This window comes from Impatiens glandulifera, chromosome 1, assembly GCF_907164915.1.
Source record: "Impatiens glandulifera chromosome 1, dImpGla2.1, whole genome shotgun sequence".
Taxonomy (NCBI): Eukaryota; Viridiplantae; Streptophyta; class Magnoliopsida; order Ericales; family Balsaminaceae; genus Impatiens; species Impatiens glandulifera.
Window position 1 is genome coordinate 27,416,145 of NC_061862.1, and position 19,873 is coordinate 27,436,017.

At 33.2% G+C, this 19,873-nt stretch overlaps 3 protein-coding genes across 4 annotated transcripts; all 3 read left to right on the top strand.

The window, feature by feature from the left end:
* The first annotated feature begins 266 nt into the window (after positions 1-266).
* Positions 267-12,905, top strand: LOC124921172 (protein FAR1-RELATED SEQUENCE 3-like). 2 transcript variants are annotated; one of them, XM_047461796.1, is made up of 7 exons: positions 267-419; positions 6,834-6,844; positions 8,244-10,522; positions 10,620-10,709; positions 11,548-11,697; positions 12,282-12,398; positions 12,492-12,905. In XM_047461796.1, exons 3-7 carry the CDS (start codon positions 8,333-8,335, stop codon positions 12,534-12,536), a joined length of 2,592 nt encoding a protein of 863 aa, XP_047317752.1. In that variant the 5' UTR covers positions 267-419; positions 6,834-6,844; positions 8,244-8,332; the 3' UTR covers positions 12,537-12,905. The 2 variants fall into 2 exon arrangements, with proteins under 2 accessions (XP_047317752.1, XP_047317751.1); XM_047461795.1 differs by lacking the exon at positions 267-419 and having other exon boundaries at positions 6,581-6,844.
* A 544-nt stretch (positions 12,906-13,449) lies between these two features.
* LOC124921176 lies at positions 13,450-14,720 on the top strand. Its single transcript, XM_047461800.1, has 3 exons — positions 13,450-13,765; positions 13,874-14,201; positions 14,370-14,720. Exons 1-3 carry the CDS (start codon positions 13,618-13,620, stop codon positions 14,563-14,565), a joined length of 672 nt encoding a protein of 223 aa, XP_047317756.1. The 5' UTR covers positions 13,450-13,617; the 3' UTR covers positions 14,566-14,720.
* Positions 14,721-15,910: 1,190 nt separating this feature from the next.
* Positions 15,911-19,216, top strand: LOC124921173 (protein ROLLING AND ERECT LEAF 2-like). The gene is made up of 6 exons (XM_047461797.1): positions 15,911-16,110; positions 16,379-17,370; positions 17,455-17,526; positions 17,598-17,812; positions 18,025-18,248; positions 18,402-19,216. Exons 2-6 carry the CDS (start codon positions 16,404-16,406, stop codon positions 19,048-19,050), a joined length of 2,127 nt encoding a protein of 708 aa, XP_047317753.1. The 5' UTR covers positions 15,911-16,110; positions 16,379-16,403; the 3' UTR covers positions 19,051-19,216.
* The last annotated feature ends 657 nt before the right edge of the window (positions 19,217-19,873 follow it).

Here is a 19,873-nt window from a genome sequence, read left to right on the forward strand (position 1 = left end):
GAGTGGAAAATTATAAATACTCAAAGAATATTCATAGTTCAGTAGTATTTCATTCATAAAAATAAAAATATATATATTTAAATGAATCATTACCGTGACATGACAATGACCAATAACTGAGGAATCACACCTATTCAACCAATTGGATTTAGATACTAACGTCTACTGTTCAAATTGGCGGTTATCAAACCGGGATAACCGGTTCAACAAAGTTTCAACCCATAACCGGACAATTTAGTGCGGTCCACCCAAATGGACGGTGTACTTTCCAGCTAGGGTTCCAAAATACATACGGGATTTCAATTTCTTCACCTTGATGTTGGTCTGATCATAATATGAATCCTGTTTTCTCTATATATATTGGATTGATTTGGACTCAAGAAAGTCTGTCAAGGAATCTGGGTTCAATTGCTCCACTCTTTTTGCGAAACTGAGGGACTGAGGGATAGGTATAAATCTCTTGGAATTAAGTTATGTTGATCAAAATCGAGAGTTATATGAAAACTCTCGGAATTAAGTAATGAATCAAAACCGAGGTTTTCAAATAACTCTCGGAATTAACCTGTTTAATTAAAAAAAACTCTTCCTTTTTCCTGCTTTTTCCTGATTGTTTCCGTTCCCCTCTCTCCCCGATCCTCGATTCGTTCCACCCACGCTACTCGCTCGCCAGTCAGCCGCTTGGATAGACGCCGCCGCCATCGGATTGAGTTCGCCGCCGCCGCCCATCCTATTGAAGGTCAGATTCCCCGTCCTATTGAAGGTCTGATTCTAGATTAGGTTTAATAATTAATATTATATTTGTTATAGATTTTAGATTAGGTTTATTTTGATTAGATGTTATATATTTAGGTTGATTAATGTTAGATTAGGTTATATGTTATATATTTAGGTTGATTTGTTTTGATTAATGTTAGATTAGGTTGATTAAGGTTAGATTAGATTATATGTTATATATTAGGTTGATTTTTGTTTGATTAATGTTATATGTTATATATTTAGGTTGATTTGATTGGATTAATGTTAGATTAGGTTGATTAATGTTAGATTATGTTATATGTTATATATTAGGTTGATTAATGTTAGATTAGGTTGGAATTAATTTTGATTTATGTTATATGTTATATATTGATGTTGATTTAGGTTATATATTAGGTTAGATTTATGATTAATATGTTATATATTGAGTTTGATTTAGGTTAGATTTTGGTTAGATTAATGAATATTTGATTTGATTGATGTTTAATGTTAAAAATTGGTTTATATTGAGTTTGATTTAGGTTATATTTTGGTTAGATTTATGGATTTAGGTTAGAATCATGTAAGATAAATGCAAGCCTAATTTAGATAATGTTAAGTTAATAATGCGGGTTGTTTTTTCCATCTTATTAGAAAGATGGAAGTGCCTGATAAAACTTGGATGACCTTACGTCGAGATCATCCAAATTACGAAGAAGGAGTTGACAAATTCCTCAAGTTTGCAGTGAGTAGTACAAGACGACAAACAGTGAAATGTCCTTGCGTGAAATGCTTAAACACGGTGTTTATGGAAATAGACGATGTGAAGACCCACCTCATCATTTATGGAATAAATCTTAATTATGAATACTGGTATTTTCATGGAGAAAAGAGATTTACTACTAACGTGGTTAATGATGATGATGATGTCGATGACTTGGATGATTAACCATTGTAGATCTAGCGATTTGATATGACTGTTTTTTTTATATCCACTTTCGCTGACTAAGCCAACGATTTTCATCGGAGTTGTGTTTGTTGAGCTCAGATGGTGTTGAATCCAAGAGACCTAAGCAATCCAACTATTTCATCTAAGAGAAGAAATATTAGGTACGTCTTCGGAGGATTTGATTTCTCTAAGCTCAATAATACATGTCCTATGGATTGTTGCTTATGTACATTCTTGCTTGGTAGAGAGTTTCTTCTAAATGTAATGATTGGAAATAATAGTATTACTATTCAAGGTATTTGAATCTAACTACTGCAACTATTGCCCTTTTTCTTTTGTCTTATGATACATGGAAATGAATCATCATCTGGTTTTGGACATTTAGTTATGTATTGATTTTAAGTGCTTATGTTTGGCATATTTGATTTGGGTTTGGCATCTACCTATTTATGTGGGAAGAACAACGTATTTAGAACTTGTGTAAAGTTGAGGGTGGGTCACTTGGAGCAACAGTGTTCTTAGAACCTGTGTATTTCTAATTCTTCCTTTCATTCTTTTTAAGCAAAATGCCCAACCCTAGGTCTTTGTTTGTTTGTTTGAGGGGAATTTCAATTATATAAGAATTGACACATGTCCATGTTTGAAAATAAATCATAGAACTGTCATTCTTAAGAGATTTTCTTTCTATTTTATATGTGTACGTATGAGTATCTTAAATTCATTTTCAAATATGACCAAACACAACCTTAAGAATTGAGGGATGGATGCTTGGGGGCTTGAGGGACAGTGGCCGTGGGGTTTAAATATGTGATTAAGAATTGAAATACTCAGTTGTTGAACACTCAGTTGCCGAACCTCCTCCGATGTCGATGTCGATGAGTTTTAGTTTAACTGGATCCAAGACGGACCTCACATCTTCTCTCAAGCTAAGTATTGGTACTATTATTTTACAGTTTTCTTTAGGGTTGTACAATTACAGGTTAGTTGATCTGAAATAGGAATAATGTTGGATTGTAGAGTACTGTTTCTAAGTTAAACAGATGTGTTGTTCAAGTGAAGAAGATCTAAGAAAGACAGATGTTGCAGCCAATGAGCTTGAAGATGATGGTGGGCTTGTAGATCTAATTATTTAAGATTTTCACTAAGAACATTGGTTCTACTCTCGATAATTATTTAAAATTTTTATCAAGAGCAATAATCACTCTTGGTGATAATATTTTCTTCGAGGGCTGCAAATGCTCTCCGGAATACTAATTTTTCCTTCACCGACAATCAAATTACCGAGACTGTCTAAGAGCGTTTGTCGCCCTCAGTGAAAACTATCAACAGGAATAGTGAAATATATGTATAAACACTAAAATTTTACCTCCCTAATTTATAAATATTAAATAATTATTTTGAATAAATAAATTTAAAATAATCAAAGTCAAACCAAAATTTAATTAATTGGATTAGTTATTTTATTAATTAAACTCCAACTAATTAAAATAAAGACCAATATAAATAAAATAAAATAATTTGAGACTTTATCCCAAATTAGTTTTAAAGGGACTTAAATAAATAATTTGAGTGAATCCTAAATTAATTATTTAAAAAGCCCTGAAATATACAAAAATAAATAAAAGAAAAAGAAATATTTATGTCTATTAAAATATTATGTATATTTTGAAAATAAAGTCAAAATGAGTAAAGAAAAATTAATTTCAAACAAGTTTTAAGGCTGAAAAAGGATTATGATCCAATGCGGCCAAAAATAGAATAAACAAATGCAACAGACCACACGCTATCAGATGAGTGCCCAAGCCTCGTATAATGGACAACAATAGGTCACTTCACCCGCTGCAATGAGTTAAGAACTTATGCGCAACACAAGATCAATTAACGCCCAGACCAATGACGTTAGCCCGAACGCGGACGAAACGCTAGCTGCTGACGAAATGTTACGCCCAGACGCGCATTCACACTTTGACCTGAAACTGAAACGACGTCGTTTCGACCCTAGATTTTTCATCGCAAAGAACTAGATAATGATCAGCCGAAATCTTTAATTTTTTAATTATGGAACTTCGTCGATACTTAATCAAAGAGAAATAATTGGGGAATGAAATTTGGGTGAGGGATTGAAAAATGGAATGACGTGGCGCAATCTAATTGGCCAAAAATATAAAATAATTTTTCCTCACAATTTTTACTTTTTCTAACCAATGAGTTGATGTCACGTCATTTTCACCCTAACCTGGTGATCATTTCACGTACAATCTTAACACCAATTATGGCCTAAATGGATGAAGTCGATCAAAAATAGACAAAAATCATTAATGACCTTTTGTCTAAATTTTGATTCATTTGCATCAATAATCGACCTTAGCTGTAAATAAATAGGCTTTCCGCCCAAGACAATGCAAAAATCAGAATCTTAAGCCTCCAATCCAACTTTCACAAGATTTGCTAATAAATTTTTTTCAAGCTTTTGAAAATTTTGTGTAAGGCTTCAACTCGTTTCTTGATCATCACAAAACTTCATAAAGAGTTTCAGAGTCTTCAACACACTATAAGCTTTAATTCACATTATAATTCAAGTTACATATTCAAATTGAAATTTTGTAATCTTGAATATTTTTTGTTTATCCGTTTTTAATTTGAATTTGATCATAAGATCATTTCAAAACTTTATGTTGAAATCAATTTGAACGAACCCGTCTAAATAAAAACTTCCAAATTCAATTTTGAAAATTCTTAAAATCGAATTTTTGTTTTTGAGCTTTAGCTCAAGAACAACAGTTTAAAAAGTTTCCTAATATCTTTTAAAAGGTGTTAGAAATAGTTTTGAATAAATTCTAATCAGTTTAAGGTATGTTTACACAAAAATCGAAAAATACAAAAATTTAGAAAAATTCAATTCTTGAATTAGTTAAAATTAATATTGAGCGTTCATATTCTGGGTTTCATTCGATCATAATATGTATAAGGAAACTATTAGTAAACTTCTTAAGTTGGATTAAATCCTAAAAACTGAAATCACATTTTTTATTCATGAACGGTTCGGATCGAATTGAACTTCTTCTTGATTTATTAATATATTGGGATGATGTTAAAAATGATCCATGTGAATAGAGGAAGCTTCTCATGCATTCAGATTGAAGAATGGAAGCTCCAAACAAAAAACACAAAACATGTAGTTGATGTTCTTGGAGTCCGACTGAGGATTTTGCTTTAGTCTAGTTTTAGAAAATCAGCCATCCCCTGCACCCGACCGAAAATTCTCGCATTGACTTGGTTTTTGACCAAGAAAGTCAGCCAGACACGGTCTTCGACTGAGAGCTCCGCCTTCAAGTAGATCGGGCACCCATATTCGTCGACTATAGTTCAAATCCAACATAAACCCGTGCGTCCGACCTTATTCGCGACCCGAATATTTGTCTAGGGGCCTATTTGTTTGGGGTTTTTAATTTCTAATTATTTTTTTACAATTAGAAGGCCTAAACTATTTTTAAAAATTCGAAACAATAAAAAATGATTTAAAAATATTTTTAGAATATCTTCATAAAAAATATTATAATAAAGTCTTATTTGAATTTATTTTAAAATTCTAACTCCTTAACCAATATTTTTTAGGTGATTTTTTTAACAATTCTCGACACCAATCGCAAATACTAGCATTTAAATATTATTTTATAATTTTAAAGGTAAGAAAAACACGTCGATGTCTAGAACTTGAAAAATAATTATTTAAATAAAACGTAATAAAACCAATTTTTTAAACAAATAGTCAATATTTTATGAATTAGAGATCAGTCTTTAACGAGTACATATGATATAGCGCAAAAACTTTTTTCTGAATATCATCGAACATCGAACTCAACAGAATCTCTAATAAAATTATGTTTAAACACGTATGCAAATAATTTTTATTGATTTTAAATTAAAAATCACATGGCGACTCTTTAATCAAATAAATAATATTTATTATTGTTATTTTTAGTTAATTTAAAATAAAGTATTTTTTATTCAAATTATAGTTTTGATTATTTTATATCTAAAAGATGGTTTACATTTGAAAATATTGAAATAACACAAAATAAATTTCAAAATAAAATCTTTTAAAAAGTTTTCTAGAAACGAAAGAATTTGTGGTGTGACAATATGATTTATTTTATTTTATAATTTATATTTTAAGTTTAAACTATTTTTTAGTTTTCAGTGCACCGCAATAAAACGGTCTCTCAACCAATTAGGGTAGAGTTGATTTATATTTAAAAGGTTAGTCAAATTGTGCATTAATATCACTCACCCTAATCTTCAAGCTTATTTAATTATATTCAATAAGTTTATATCAACAAAAACAAAATATTTTTTATATCTTAATTAAATAATAAATATTTTTATATGGAAATGAACTTTAAAAAAAATATTATTTGATCAAACTTATAATTTTTTTTTAATTATTAAAATAAAATAATAATATTTATATTTTATATGAAAAATATAATTAAATTAGATCAAATATTTTAAATAAAATTAAATTTTTAACAAATATTTACATCATGTTATAGATTTTTTTTGATAATTTCTTTTAACTAATTAATATTTTCTTTTTCAAACTAAAAAATTCAATATAATACATTAAATTTATTTGAGTGGAAAATTATAAATACTCAACAAATATTTATAATTCAGTAGTATTTCATAAATATATATATATATATTTAAATGGATCATTACCATGACAATGACCAATAACCGAGGAATCACACCGTATTCAACCAATTGGATTTAGATATTCACGTCTACGGTTCAAATTGGCGGTTATCAAACCGGGATAACCGGTTCAACAAAGTTTCAACACATAAACCGGACAATTTAGTGCGGTCCACCCAGATGGACGGAGAGGAAGATACATACACAGAGGAAAGGAAACGGTGTACTTTCCAGCTAGGGTTCCAAAATACGTACGGGGATTTCAATTTCTTCACCTTTATCTATCGGAATAATCCACTTTACTCACTATTGCCATGATGTTGGTCTGATCATAATCTGAATCCTATTATCTCTCTCTCCTTGTTGCCCTCTTTCTTTCTCTCTCTCTATATATTGGATTGATCTGGACTCAAGAAGTTTGTCAAGGAATCTGGGTTCAATTGCTCTACTCTTTTGCCAAAGGTCACCTTTCTCTGTTTATGTATTGACATTTATATGCATGGATAAAATTGTTATCTTGATTCTATACCAGAGTAATCTTTTTCTTCATTAACAAATTATATGATTGGATTATTAATATGGAATCCCATGCTTCAACTTCTATCTAAGATGAAAATGAATTAGAATCTCTTGGCTGTAAGTTTGTCAAACTAGTGTTTCTGTGATTTTCCTTGAGCTGTCATCACTCTGATGTATACATGTATACATGTATATACCCTTACTTTTTTAGTTTGGTTCATGGTGCACATTGTGTGAGCTCTTTCTTTCAAATCTGCATGGGTGTTATTTATACATCATTTAATACATGTATATACCAATTCCATAAATACTCCAGTACATTTATTTGTATCCATATGAGGATATTCTTCTGAATAATAAATCAAAGGTGGATGAACATGCAACTGGCTCTTGGCTCTTGAGAGTTTATTTGAGGATACAATAATTGACTTTTGGAATGGAAAGTTCAAGAATTCAAGAAGTCATTAGTTGAAAGAATCATAAGGCTAGACAGTCACCAAAGTGAAAACACACATAAAATTTGAGTGTTATTTTACTGAAACAAATCAATTTACTATAGAAATGCACCCAACCTAGATTTGATCATGAATTGAGTTGAGTCAAACACCAAGATCCTTATATTTACTCAAGTACAATCTGTCAATAGAAAATGTTTAAGCATCTGGATCCGTAAATAACTTACATTTTTTGGCGCAAGTTCATTTAGGCTGAATTACTAATTTTTCTAGAAAAAAAGTTATATTGTATATTATATATATATACTATATGAATATTTGTAACATGTATATTCACAGAACATTAATGAAGTAACAAAATGTATATTTGCGTATTTTCAAGTTAGGCAGTAAAATATTTTTTCGCGATTTCATTTATTATTTAACTAGAGTTTGGTAAATGTTGGATTCACTCTAGGTTGACAAGGGATTAATTCATTGACGGAACTTTCTATCTAAGACATAACTCTTAAGATGTATACGATATTATTCATATAAGATGAATCAAGAGTATCTGCAATCTGTTATTGCGTTTTCTCTCACTAGTCATTAGGTCTGCAGTCTGCAATGAAATGCTTAGTAAGTCTCTAGAGTTTAACCCACTTAAGGCATGAAGCATGCAGACTGACACTTTTACTTCTTAAGAGGTATGTTGTATTATAAAATGATATGGTTTGTTTGAGCCCAAGTCTTTTCATGCAACTAAATTGTTAGATGAAGTGTACCACTTTTCTTTTCTTGTTTCTTTTCAGTGATGGGATAAGTTATTCCTGTGTGTTCTATTCATAAGTGATCCTTTAAAATGCTCAATGTGAGGGTAGCTAACTGAAGAGTTGAAATTTGTGCAGATTGACATGATAATGAAAAGCAATATTTATCTATGTAGTTGGGTTACAAATAAGACCATTGACTTAGTGCTGTTCTGAATGGTTTTAATATGGATGTTGAACTGTTTGATATGGAGCATAGGAAGATGGTAAACCAAGAAATTATCGATGCTGGAAACAATGGTGAGTCAAGTATATTGGAAAATCTGGATGTGGATGGGAATGACGAGCCGCATGTTGGCATGGAGTTCGATACTGAAGATGCTGCTAAGATATTTTATGATGAATACGCAAGGAGAATGGGGTTCAGCACCCGGGTAGGTCAATTTAGCCGTTTGAACTCTGATGGAAGACTACCTGTTCGGGAGTTCTTGTGTGGCCTGAAAAGACGATCTGGTGATAATTGTGAAGCAATGCTCCAAATAGAACTAAAGAGTCATGAAAAATGGGTAGTGACAAAGTTTGTCAATGTTCATAGTCATTCAACTCTTCTTAGCCCCAACAAGGTTCATTATATCCGACCACGTCGCCATTTTGCCGGAGCTTCAAAGATTATTACAGAAACTTATCCATCTGTGGGCATGGTTCCTAATGGTGTTATGTCTGTATCAATGAATGGAAACAGGGTTGCACCAGAAACCCTATTTGACTATAATCATGCAATTGAGAACACTGGGTCTGTAGATCTTACTGCTAAACCTTCTTTAAGAAGGAGAACACTTGGGAAGGATTCCCAAAACCTTTTGAACTATTTCAGGAAAATGCAGGCTGAGAATCCTGGGTTTTACTACGCAATACAGCTTGATGAAGATAATCGCATGGCTAATGTATTCTGGGCTGATGCAAGGTCACGTTCTGCTTATAGTCGATTCGGGGATACCGTGACATTGGACACAATGTACAGAGTCAATCAGTACAGAGTACCGATTGCTCCATTCACTGGTGTGAATCATCACGGACAAATGATTCTGTTTGGTTGTGCTTTACTTGTAGATGAGTCTGAGGCTACGTTCGTGTGGCTTCTGAAAACTTTTATTGCTGCCATGAATGACCAAGCTCCTGTCTCTATAGTGACAGATAAAGACAAGGCCATACAGGCTGCAGTTTCTCAGGTGTTCCCTGAATCATGCCATTGTATTAACAAGTGGGATATACTGAGAGAAGGCCAGGAAAGGCTAGCTCTCGTGTGTCATGCACATCCTAATTTTCAAGTTGAGCTATATAATTGTATCAACTTGACTGAGACAATTGAAGAATTTGAGTTATCGTGGGAATATATCCTTGAAAAATATGACCTCAGAAGGAATGATTGGCTTCAATCACTGTACAATGCAAGAATGCAATGGGTTCCGGTGTATTTTAAGAATTATTTCTTTGCTGGAATCTCTCAACATCAAGGATTTCAGACCTCCTTCTTTGATGGTTACATAAATCAGCAGACCACGTTACCAATGTTCTTTATGCAGTATGAAAGAGCTTTAGAGTGTTCTTATGAAAAAGAGATAGAAGCAGATTATGACACGATATGTACCACACCATTACTTAGGACACCTTCTCCCATGGAAAAACAAGCAGCTAGTCTCTTTACAAAGAGAATATTTTCAAAATTCCAAGAAGAATTGGTTGAGACTTTTGTGTACACTGCAAATAGGATTGAGGGAGACGCAACTACGAGCACATATAGGGTTGCAAAGTTTGAAGACAATCACAAAGCTTATATTGTCACAATAAATGGGCCAGAAACAAGAGCCAGTTGTAGCTGCCAAATGTTTGAGTATTCAGGCATTCTTTGCAGACATATATTGACCGTCTTTACAGTAACAAATGTACTTACATTTCCATCTCATTACATTTTGAAACGCTGGACAAGAAATGCCAAAATTGGGCCTGCATCGGATGTACAGCCTGAGCTCCTACGACAAGAGTCTCTAACATCACGGTACAATACCCTATGCAGGGAGGCTATCAAGTATGCAGAAGAAGGTGCTATAGCTCCAGAGACATTTACTGCAGCTTTGGAGGCTCTTAGGGAAGGGGCAAAGAAGGTGGCTATAGCAAAGAAAACTGTTACTAAAGTTACATCTCCTGGTTCACAGGTCAGTGCGATTAGTTATGATGACAAGAGAAGCTCTAATGCAAATCAAGACATGACACCTTTACTATGGCCACAACAAGATGAAGTGACGAGGCGCTTGAATCTTAATGATGCTAATGTTCCTGTTCAATCTGTAGCTGATCTGAATCTTCCACGCATGTCTCCTGTCTCTCTTCAACGTGATGATGGGCATTCTGATAACATGGTAGGAGAAGATGAGTTTTCATATATGTTTTTTTCTTCCATAGTTTTATTGATCTGCTGTAAAGTTGGTTATACTAAAGATCCTTTCTCTGTTCTAGGCGGCTCTCCTTTGTCTTAAGTCTATGACTTGGGTAATGGAGAACAAAAATTCTGCACCTGCAAATAGAGTAGCTGTTATCAGTCTAAAGGTAGGCATCTCATAAGGTCTCTTATCTCTTCATATTACTTTCATAGCTTTGCACACCTCAAATAATGTTCCTTTGATGTAAATTGTTCCTGTGTTTTTCTTTATCCCCTTAGTTACGTATAATAGAGAAAAAAACTTATAAGTGCAGGACTTTTGGAATTAGAAATATCCAAAACATAGAAATAGAATCTATGACTATTTGCAAAACATAGATAGATTCAATGCCAGGTGGAATGCTTCTGTTTTGTAATTGTATGTATGCTGATACAAAGAAGTTAGCTGATTTTTTGTGGTGGGTAACATGGAAAAGAATCATTCTTCAACTGTTTTTTTTAGTTGTTTTATGCAGAAATGGATACTTGTGATGCTGAGTTATACTTTCTGCATCAGTAATAATCTCATTTGGAAAAGGCACATGCAGTTTTTTGTCCCTTCAAAAACTCAAATTAAAGCTCTTACATTATGCCAAAATTGTCAAAAAAAATAATTGTTTCTCAAATTCAAAATAAAACACTCACATACAAAGGTCATGAGTTCGATTCTCACTTAGAACACCTTAAGCTGAAGTACGGGTCATGCTAGCATCCTACATTAAAAAAAAATGCATTCAATTACATCACGCCTTATTATTAAGTGTTTGTAAATAGGCTCAATGCATCATCCCACTTATTTGTGATGGTTTAAGCTGGCCATGGAAGAGTTCTATAATGAATTTTGTTGTATTCTTGTAATTTCATGATTTAACATGGAACCTAAATAGAACAGCTTCTTGCTTTTTGGCTAGAGAGTTGAAGATTCCTTAAAGCCTAAAAAATTTGATGTTGATTTGGCCATTCCAGTTGCATGATTATAGAAGGGCGTTACCCGGGGAATCAGAGGTTAAGTTTCAGCTATCAAAGATTACATTAGAGCCGATGCTGAAAAATATGGCTTACATTAACAAACAACTATCTACACCAGGAAATAGAGTTGCTGTTATCAATTTGAAGGTATCGTTTATCATGTCTTGACTAGGGTAGATTAATTGTTTGGTATTTCCTTGGACATTTCAATTGCCTTGAAAAGGAACCACTATATGTATTTGTTCATCTATACATTTGATTTAAACATATTCCTGTCCCTGTTTGAAATGAGAAATGGGTTATATTGCTAGTTCAGTAATTTACCTTCCCCATTGTATGTGTATTCAGTACTTTTCGTATCCAAACAAAGAGAGTCGTTTCTTTGTATAACTGACTTGCTCACATCTTTCCCCTCTTCTGTTTAATAATTTTTGACTTTTCTCCCTTTAAAAAAAGTCATGTATTGGTATTATTCCAAAATTCAATATGTTTAGGTGCGCATTCACATCCTATGATGATCTGATCATGAGTCATCTTAGCAACCCTTAACTTTAGTCTTGTTGAATCTCGTGTAAATGTTGAATGGAATCAGGGTTACTCTTTCTTCAATTGTAACAACAATTTTCTTTGGCTGTTATCCTTTGCAATTGGGGATAGTTAGTTTTTGCTGCTGCTGTAGACTATGTTTGACTTGTATGATAAAAGAAGTAATACTTTATACAATCTTTCAGCTTCAGGATACCGAGACAACTTCTGGAGATTCAGAGGTTAGATTTCAAGTCTCCAGAGATACATTAGGTGCCATGTTGAGATCCATGGCCTACATCCGTGGACAACTCTCAAATGTGGTAAACATGAAATAAGAACACGTTCTATTTTATAATTGATATGGAGCTCTATTGGTATTGTATTGGTAATATGTTGTAATGATGTTTTGACAGGCTGACATACAAACAGAGTCCCCATCAAAAAGGCCAAGGAAATAAAATGTTTGTCTGCCTGTCTGTCTCTCTTCATTGTTCTGGAGGGCTCATCATCGCCTTTTCCAGGTAAGGAATGGAAAGCCTTGCATGTTTGTGCATGTAGCTTGCTTGAAGTGAAAGAGAAATACCCTCCTGTTTTTGGAACTTGTGTCCTGTTTGGTTTACAAATGCGTAAAATCCAAAGCTGGAAGAATGAAAGAAAGGGAGGGCAATGCAATTTGGCAATATGTATATATCAGTATGTTTGTTTCATGTTCTTGTAAAGTTTTGCTATGGGGTGAACTATTATAGGATCCTTTTGATGGCAAAGGCCTGATTTAGCTTTCTTCAATCTACATTTGGGAGAGACATCCCCTTCTGGTTCCATTTTTTTCCCGATATTTTTCCAGTGAAATTCCTTTTTTCTAACTACTTCCAGCAATCTCAATTTGCTAACAATACCCATGATTATATATACTTTATATCACTAGGAGTTTTAGAATAGAGTTGATCAATAAATATATTAAGTAAAAAAAATCAATAAATCTAATAAACTCACCAATTTGGAAACCTAAGCCGCATTCAAAACCGAAACAAATTGTCTATTTGTAATGCTTAATGTTGTGTGCCAACACGACAGATTTGAGCGATGAGCGAAGGTTGCCTTAGGGTATGAGATGCGTGGGTGCGCTGACACGATATACACGAATATTTAAATGTATGATTATCTACAAATATTTTTGTATCTAAATCTTTTAAAACTTGTAATAAAAAATTTAGTTTGGTGTTAATTGTGTAACTTTGTAAATTTAAAATAATAATAATCACATTAGAAAACAATCATTTATTGAAACTATTTATTAAAAATAAAAAATTGTATTGCATCAAGAATTATGGTGTGGGCGTTCGTTGATCTTGGGTTGGGATCTACTATCGAGTTCTGTGAATCCTCTCGAATTCCCATCTAGTTCTGTGAATCTTGGATTGGGATCTTGGGTTGGGATCACTTACGTTTCAAGCGTCTGATCAACCGGGAAAGATCAAATCTTTCATCTCACCCCACAATCTCTTATTCTGTAACGATTTTGAACAGCATAGTTTGGAAATGGATGAATTTACTGCCGAAGATTTGTCTACGATTGGAGGAATCGCCACTGTTTCTTTGCTACATTCTTTTATCCCTACACATTGGCTCCCTTTCTCCATCGTTGGCCGAGCTCAGAAGTGGACTCTTTCCAGAACCTTATTCGTCAGTGAGTTTCCCTTCTCAGGATTTGCACAATTCATTTCATGCATCTATTTCTATTTACTCAAATCAAAGAACAATGATCTGTGAATGTTAAAGCAATTTAATGGTGCAGCTGCGTTTGGAGCGGTCTTACATGTATTGTCCACTTCAATTCTGGGTATAACAGCGATTACGATATCGAATACAATTGCTGGAGAGGAAACTGTACACAAACTTGCTTCATTGTTGCTTGTTATTCTGGGTGGTGGTTACATTGGGTTGTTTCTGACTGGAAAAGGTGGACACAATCATTCACACAATCAGCCAATGGAGAAAATGGCTGTGGCAGGTTTGGTCCTTGTTCCTGCCCTTTCCCCTTGTGCCACCACCCTTCCTGTATTTCTTGCTGTCGGAAATTCATCTTCCATGATGGTGTTAGCTATTATCGTACTGCTATTCAGGTCTTTTTCTCCATTTATTAAGAACCCTCTTCACAATTATTGTTTCTGTATCTGAAAATAGTTCTAACTTAGCTACAGAAAGTATTTATTGATTGAACTTTGTCTAGCTCTTTTTGATTTGTTGGTGAATTCTTAACGGGTTCTATGTGGGGTTTGTTGGTTGTGCAGCACGATAACAGTGATGACTTCGTTAGTGGCTCTATCGTTCTATGGGGCGAGCCAACTTAAGTTTCATTGGGTGGAGCGGTATGATAAACTTCTTGTTGGGTCAGTTCTCTGTTTAGTTGGGATTTTGACTCTCATTTTTCATGATCATGGCAATCACACAGGTGAGCATTTGAACCGCAAAATAATTTCTCTATGAAACTTGTATTCGCTTTGTTTTTTTGGAAAGCAAAAGATCGAAATTATTTGTTATTTTGTTCTTCCATTAGATTTAAAGCAAATGTAGGCATATACATCCATGATCTTAGAAATTCTGTAATATTGTGTTCTGAAGAATACAATTCATTTTATGTATTATGGTGCAATGAATATCAACCTAACTTTCTAGAATGAACCGACAGTTTTTTAAACTAATAAACTGAACTCAACGCTTCTGTTTTACGGTTTGTTTAGTGGTAGTCGATGATTAAAATTTTTAAAAATACATCTACTTTGGGTGAGTTAAGAATTAGATACTTCAACCCTTTTTTAAATTTCAAGATAATAATAGTAGAAAGTGTTTATTTTTAGTGTAAAATGAAAATGCCAAACCAATTTATGTAATATTTATTATTATTATTATTATTTGTTTTTTACACAATTTTAAGTGTATTTTTTAAATTGAACCAATAAATAAATTATCTTATTATTATTTTTATTTATTAGACAAATTTTAGATATTTATATTATTTAGCAATTATTTATTTAAACAAATAAAATGGATAATCAAAACAATCTAATAAATCTAAATTAATGTTTAATTTGTGAACAATACTAACCAAATCTCTTAATATTTTAATTCACATCCCTGTACTGCTGTCAGCTGTAATATGATATTTTTTAAATATTAAAATTTATATTAATAGTTACATGATATGACTTTAAATAAATATTTAAATTTAATTTACTAAAAAAATAACTTTATGAACAAAGCGACACGACTAACAGAAAAAAGTAAGATAAATGGGAAGAAACAAAAGTAGTTTAATATTCTTCCAGGGGATGACACAATTCCAGCTCATAAATAATTTATTATAAATATTCTATTGTATATATAACATCTCATATATTAAAAGATAAATTATGAACAATATTAACAAAATTATTATAAATATTAGTCTGAAAATGACTTGAACTTTATTTATTAATCACGATAGAAGAATCAAAATGAATTACCTTCTCTTGGTTGACTTAATATTTTACTTATATTTAAATGAATCATCATAAATATATTGAGATTGGTGATAGTGTGGTGCTGTGCTTTGACAGGGATATTTTGGAATACGTGAGAAAAATGGAATTTTTAGATTTAATTATTTGAAAATATTTTTGTAAGTAAATATTTTTATTAAAATAATAAATTAAAACTATATTAAGGAATAAGGAGGATAAGGGTCGGTTTGAGAGACAAAAATGTAACGGGTTCACGGTTCGATTTCATCTAAAAACGCTTTTTTTGTTTAAGCGGTTTTACGAAATTACTAGTTTATTGTATAGTACTGTAAAAGAGCAGTTGTAGAGATGGATGAGTATGGAATTAATGGAATCTATGAAACACTACACGCTTAGTGCTGACGAATTTAGTGACTTTTGCTCAAGTGGGCTCCTTTTCCTCTCAAATCAAACGCTTGTTTTCTGTGATTTCTTCTGCATGAGACGAGATCGAGCGGCTTAATTCTCTCTTGCTTTTCGCCCTCACTGCTCGGTACGCCCCCTTTTCTCTTTCTCTCTGTAAAATTTCATTTTTTTGGCATCTCAAACTGCGGATTTCTCTGAATTGTCTTCATTTTAAGTCTGTTGTAGATTTAGAATTGTGGGTTTTGTTCTGATCTGTAAGTTCTTTATGTTTTAATTTAGGTCTGGTTGGTTACAATTAGCAATCCGATTGATTATTATCATGTTTAGATGTGAGATCTAATTCAATCAAACTGTGTGCAATTTCATGATTTAGTCTGGGTTACATTCAATTTCAGGGAGAAATAGACTTTGAAATTTGTAATGGGGGCTGCACCGTCTAAGGTTGAAGAAGATAAGGCATTGCAGCTATGTCGTGGAAGGAAGAAGTTTGTGAGACAAGCACTTGATGGAAGATGTTCATTAGCTGTCACTCATATAACTTACATAGATGCATTGAGAGATTTAGGAACAGCTCTCATGATGTTTGTTGAACTAGGACCAGAAGTTCCAATTGAATCGTCACGCTACACTTCTTCCACTACTGCCACGCCAGAGCCACTTGCGTTAACTGAAACCTCGCTTTCTCATTTTAATTCGAGGCGTATGAACAGGCCTATTCACTATCATTCTAACCATATGAAGTCTAGGGATGGGCCAATTTCCAAGAAGATTGAAGAGAAACTTCCTACACCTGTTATTGGTTCTGTAATATCTTCAAGTTCCCAACGCAACAATGTTGATGCATCCTCGCCTCTTTGGGACTATTTTGGTCCTTCTCATCCGATTGACAGTCATCTTTCATTTGGAAATGGATTGAACCAAGATCTGGACATTGCTGATGAGATAAGACGACTTAGAAAAGAAGAGGGAATTCCTGATCTTGAAGATGAAGAAGATAATCATTCTTTTGAAAAAGAAGACTCACATGACTCGGAAGATGAATTTGATGAGCCATCCACTGATACCTTAGTTCGAAGCTTTGTTAACAGGGCAACAGAGCATGTAGACCAAAATGGAGATAATAAAAGGGAGTCTCCTGATTTGTCTCCATTAACTACTGCTTCAACTTCTGGAAATACATTTCATAATCATAATAATAATAATAATAATAATAATGTTAATGTTAAGAATGTTACTGAGAATAGAGCAGCAACTCCTAAGGATTTATTCTCGAGCGTGAAAGATATCGAGTATCTGTTTGTCAAAGCTGCTGAATCTGGTCGAGATGTTCCGAGGATGCTCGAAGCAAATAAATTTCATTTTCGCCCAGTTTTTCCTGGGAAAGATAGTAATAATCTCTCTTTTTTTCTATGTGCAGTTGAATTGTAAGCTATATAATTCTAATTAATAAGAGAATATTGTCGTGTTTCAGCTGGTTCTATGACACTAATGATGGTGAAAGCTTGTTTCTCTTGTGGGAAGGATCCTGCTCATGTTCAAGAAGGTACATTTTTTTTTAATATCTAGAGTACCATACTAATGCTGACCATGATTTTTTTTTTTTGTATTAATCAGAGCCTGTTCAAAATACTGTAAAGTACTTAACTTGGCATCGAACTGCTTCATCGCGTTCTTCTTCATCACTAAATACTCTTGGTCCAACAAACGCAATCGATGAAGTTGAAGATTTCACCAGCAATCTTTTACAAAATTGTATGATATCTGGAAGTCATGCCTCCACTTTAGACAGGCTATTTGCATGGGAGAGGAAGCTTTACGACGAAGTCAAGGTATTCTAGTTTTATCTTCTTTTTTAAAATGATTAATCTCAAAGAATTTATACCAATTAGGGTAGCTCAAGTAATTGTCTAGAGTTGTGTCTAAGAAACCAAAAGTTACTGATATGATTCCTACTAAGAATGCCTTAAACTGAAATGGGGGTGTTGTGCTAGCTTTCACAATCTCCGAGAATTTATATGATATTTTTTTCCCTAAATTGCAGGCTAGCAAGATAGTCAGGGGACAGTATGATGCAAAATGTAAACTCTTAAGACAGTTGGAATCAATGGACGAAAGCAAAACCAAGAGTGATAAAGTTCGAGCTGTTGTCAAGGATCTGCACTCGAGAATCGGGGTTGCAATTCACAGAATTAACACGATCTCAAAGAAGATCGAGGAATTGAGAGACAACGAACTACAACCGCAACTGGAAGAGTTGATTGAAGGGTATGCTATCCCATATAGAAACACTTTATAGATCTGGGTTTGAATTCGGACCTAGATTCCATGATAGTTTTTCATCTAGATCCGGATCCAGATCCCAAAAATGCTCATTTTCATCCGTTTTTCTAATTGTTATCATCCCTATAAAAATGACAGATTAAGGAAGATGTGGGAAGTAATGTTAGAATGCCATAATCTTCAATTCAACATCATATCAGCAGCTTATAATAAATCCAACAGTAGAAACTCAGCGAATCAACAAAGGCAGGCTGCCCATCTAAAATCCCAACTAGACAATCTGTGTTCGAGTTTTACAAAATGGTTCGATGCCCAGAGAATGTATCTTCAGTCTTTGAACGGTTGGCTTCAACAATGCATAACTCTTCAAGAACAATCAAAGAGGAGGAAAAGAGGGAGAAGGGAAGGACCACGCCCACGTGACTATGGACCGCCCATCTACACTACAATCGAAGTTTGGTTGGAATTGATTTTGACATTACCAGATAAGGCAGTTACCGATTCTATAAAAGGCTTAGCCTCTGAAATCAACTGTTTTCTTCCGAACCAAGACAGTCACAATAAGCAGACGAATGTCCTCTCATCTAATAACAACAATGATGCTCACAGTAATTTGTCGGACCCAAATGGACATGGATTTGATCGTTTTCATAAAGCCCTTGCTGGTTTTCTCAGTCAGTTGAGCATTTTCGCAGAGGCGTCTGTTAATACGTTTATTCGGCTTCAAAAGGAGATTCAGAATGCCAAGAACAATTATAACCATCGAAAATCCTTGCCCCGTGGATAGCCATGAAGATTGGAATTTATGAATGAATTATATCATATCATATATCATAATAAAAATATTAGTTACTTACTGTGGCTGTTATATATAGTTTGTAATTAATTACATCAATGTTGGATTTTTGTAGGTAATAAAGTGGTGTTATGAATTCTTTCTCAATTCTAGAAAAATAAATTCTAGAGAAGTTGAAACATCAGACATTTTTTTTTTTCTCTTATAAGAATATTTTTTTAGCATATTTGGGTCCGACATCTGATTTTTATAGTCCGAATAATACTTTCAATTGTTGGTGGGTTGTTTATTGTTTATATTTTCTGATTGTGTTGGTGAGTCGTTTGTTGATTGCACCGTCTGATTGTGTTGGTGATAATTTCGTCTGATTGTGTTGGTGATAATTTCGTCTGATTGTGTCTTTCCCTTCGTAATATGGAGTTATTTTTCATTTTTTCAATAAAAAGTTAATCGATTTGATCTTTTATATGAAATATCTCCTAGAAATATCTTCTCATTATTGGTATAATTTCTCACTATTTCGGTCATATATGTAAATTGTCTATTTTTACTTGGTAAAATATTTTTCAGCGTTCTCACTATTTCGATCATATATGTAAATTGTCTATTTTTACTTGGTAAAATATTTTTCAACGTTCTCACTATTTCGGTCATATATGTAAATTCTCCATTTTTACTCGGTAAATATTTTTTAGCGTTGCTTACCATTTATCAGCTAAGAATTATATTAACTATTGTTCAAAATATTTGGTATTAACTACTGTTCAGAAAGAAAGTTGGGTATCGTTCAGAAAGTTTGGTATTAATTATCGTT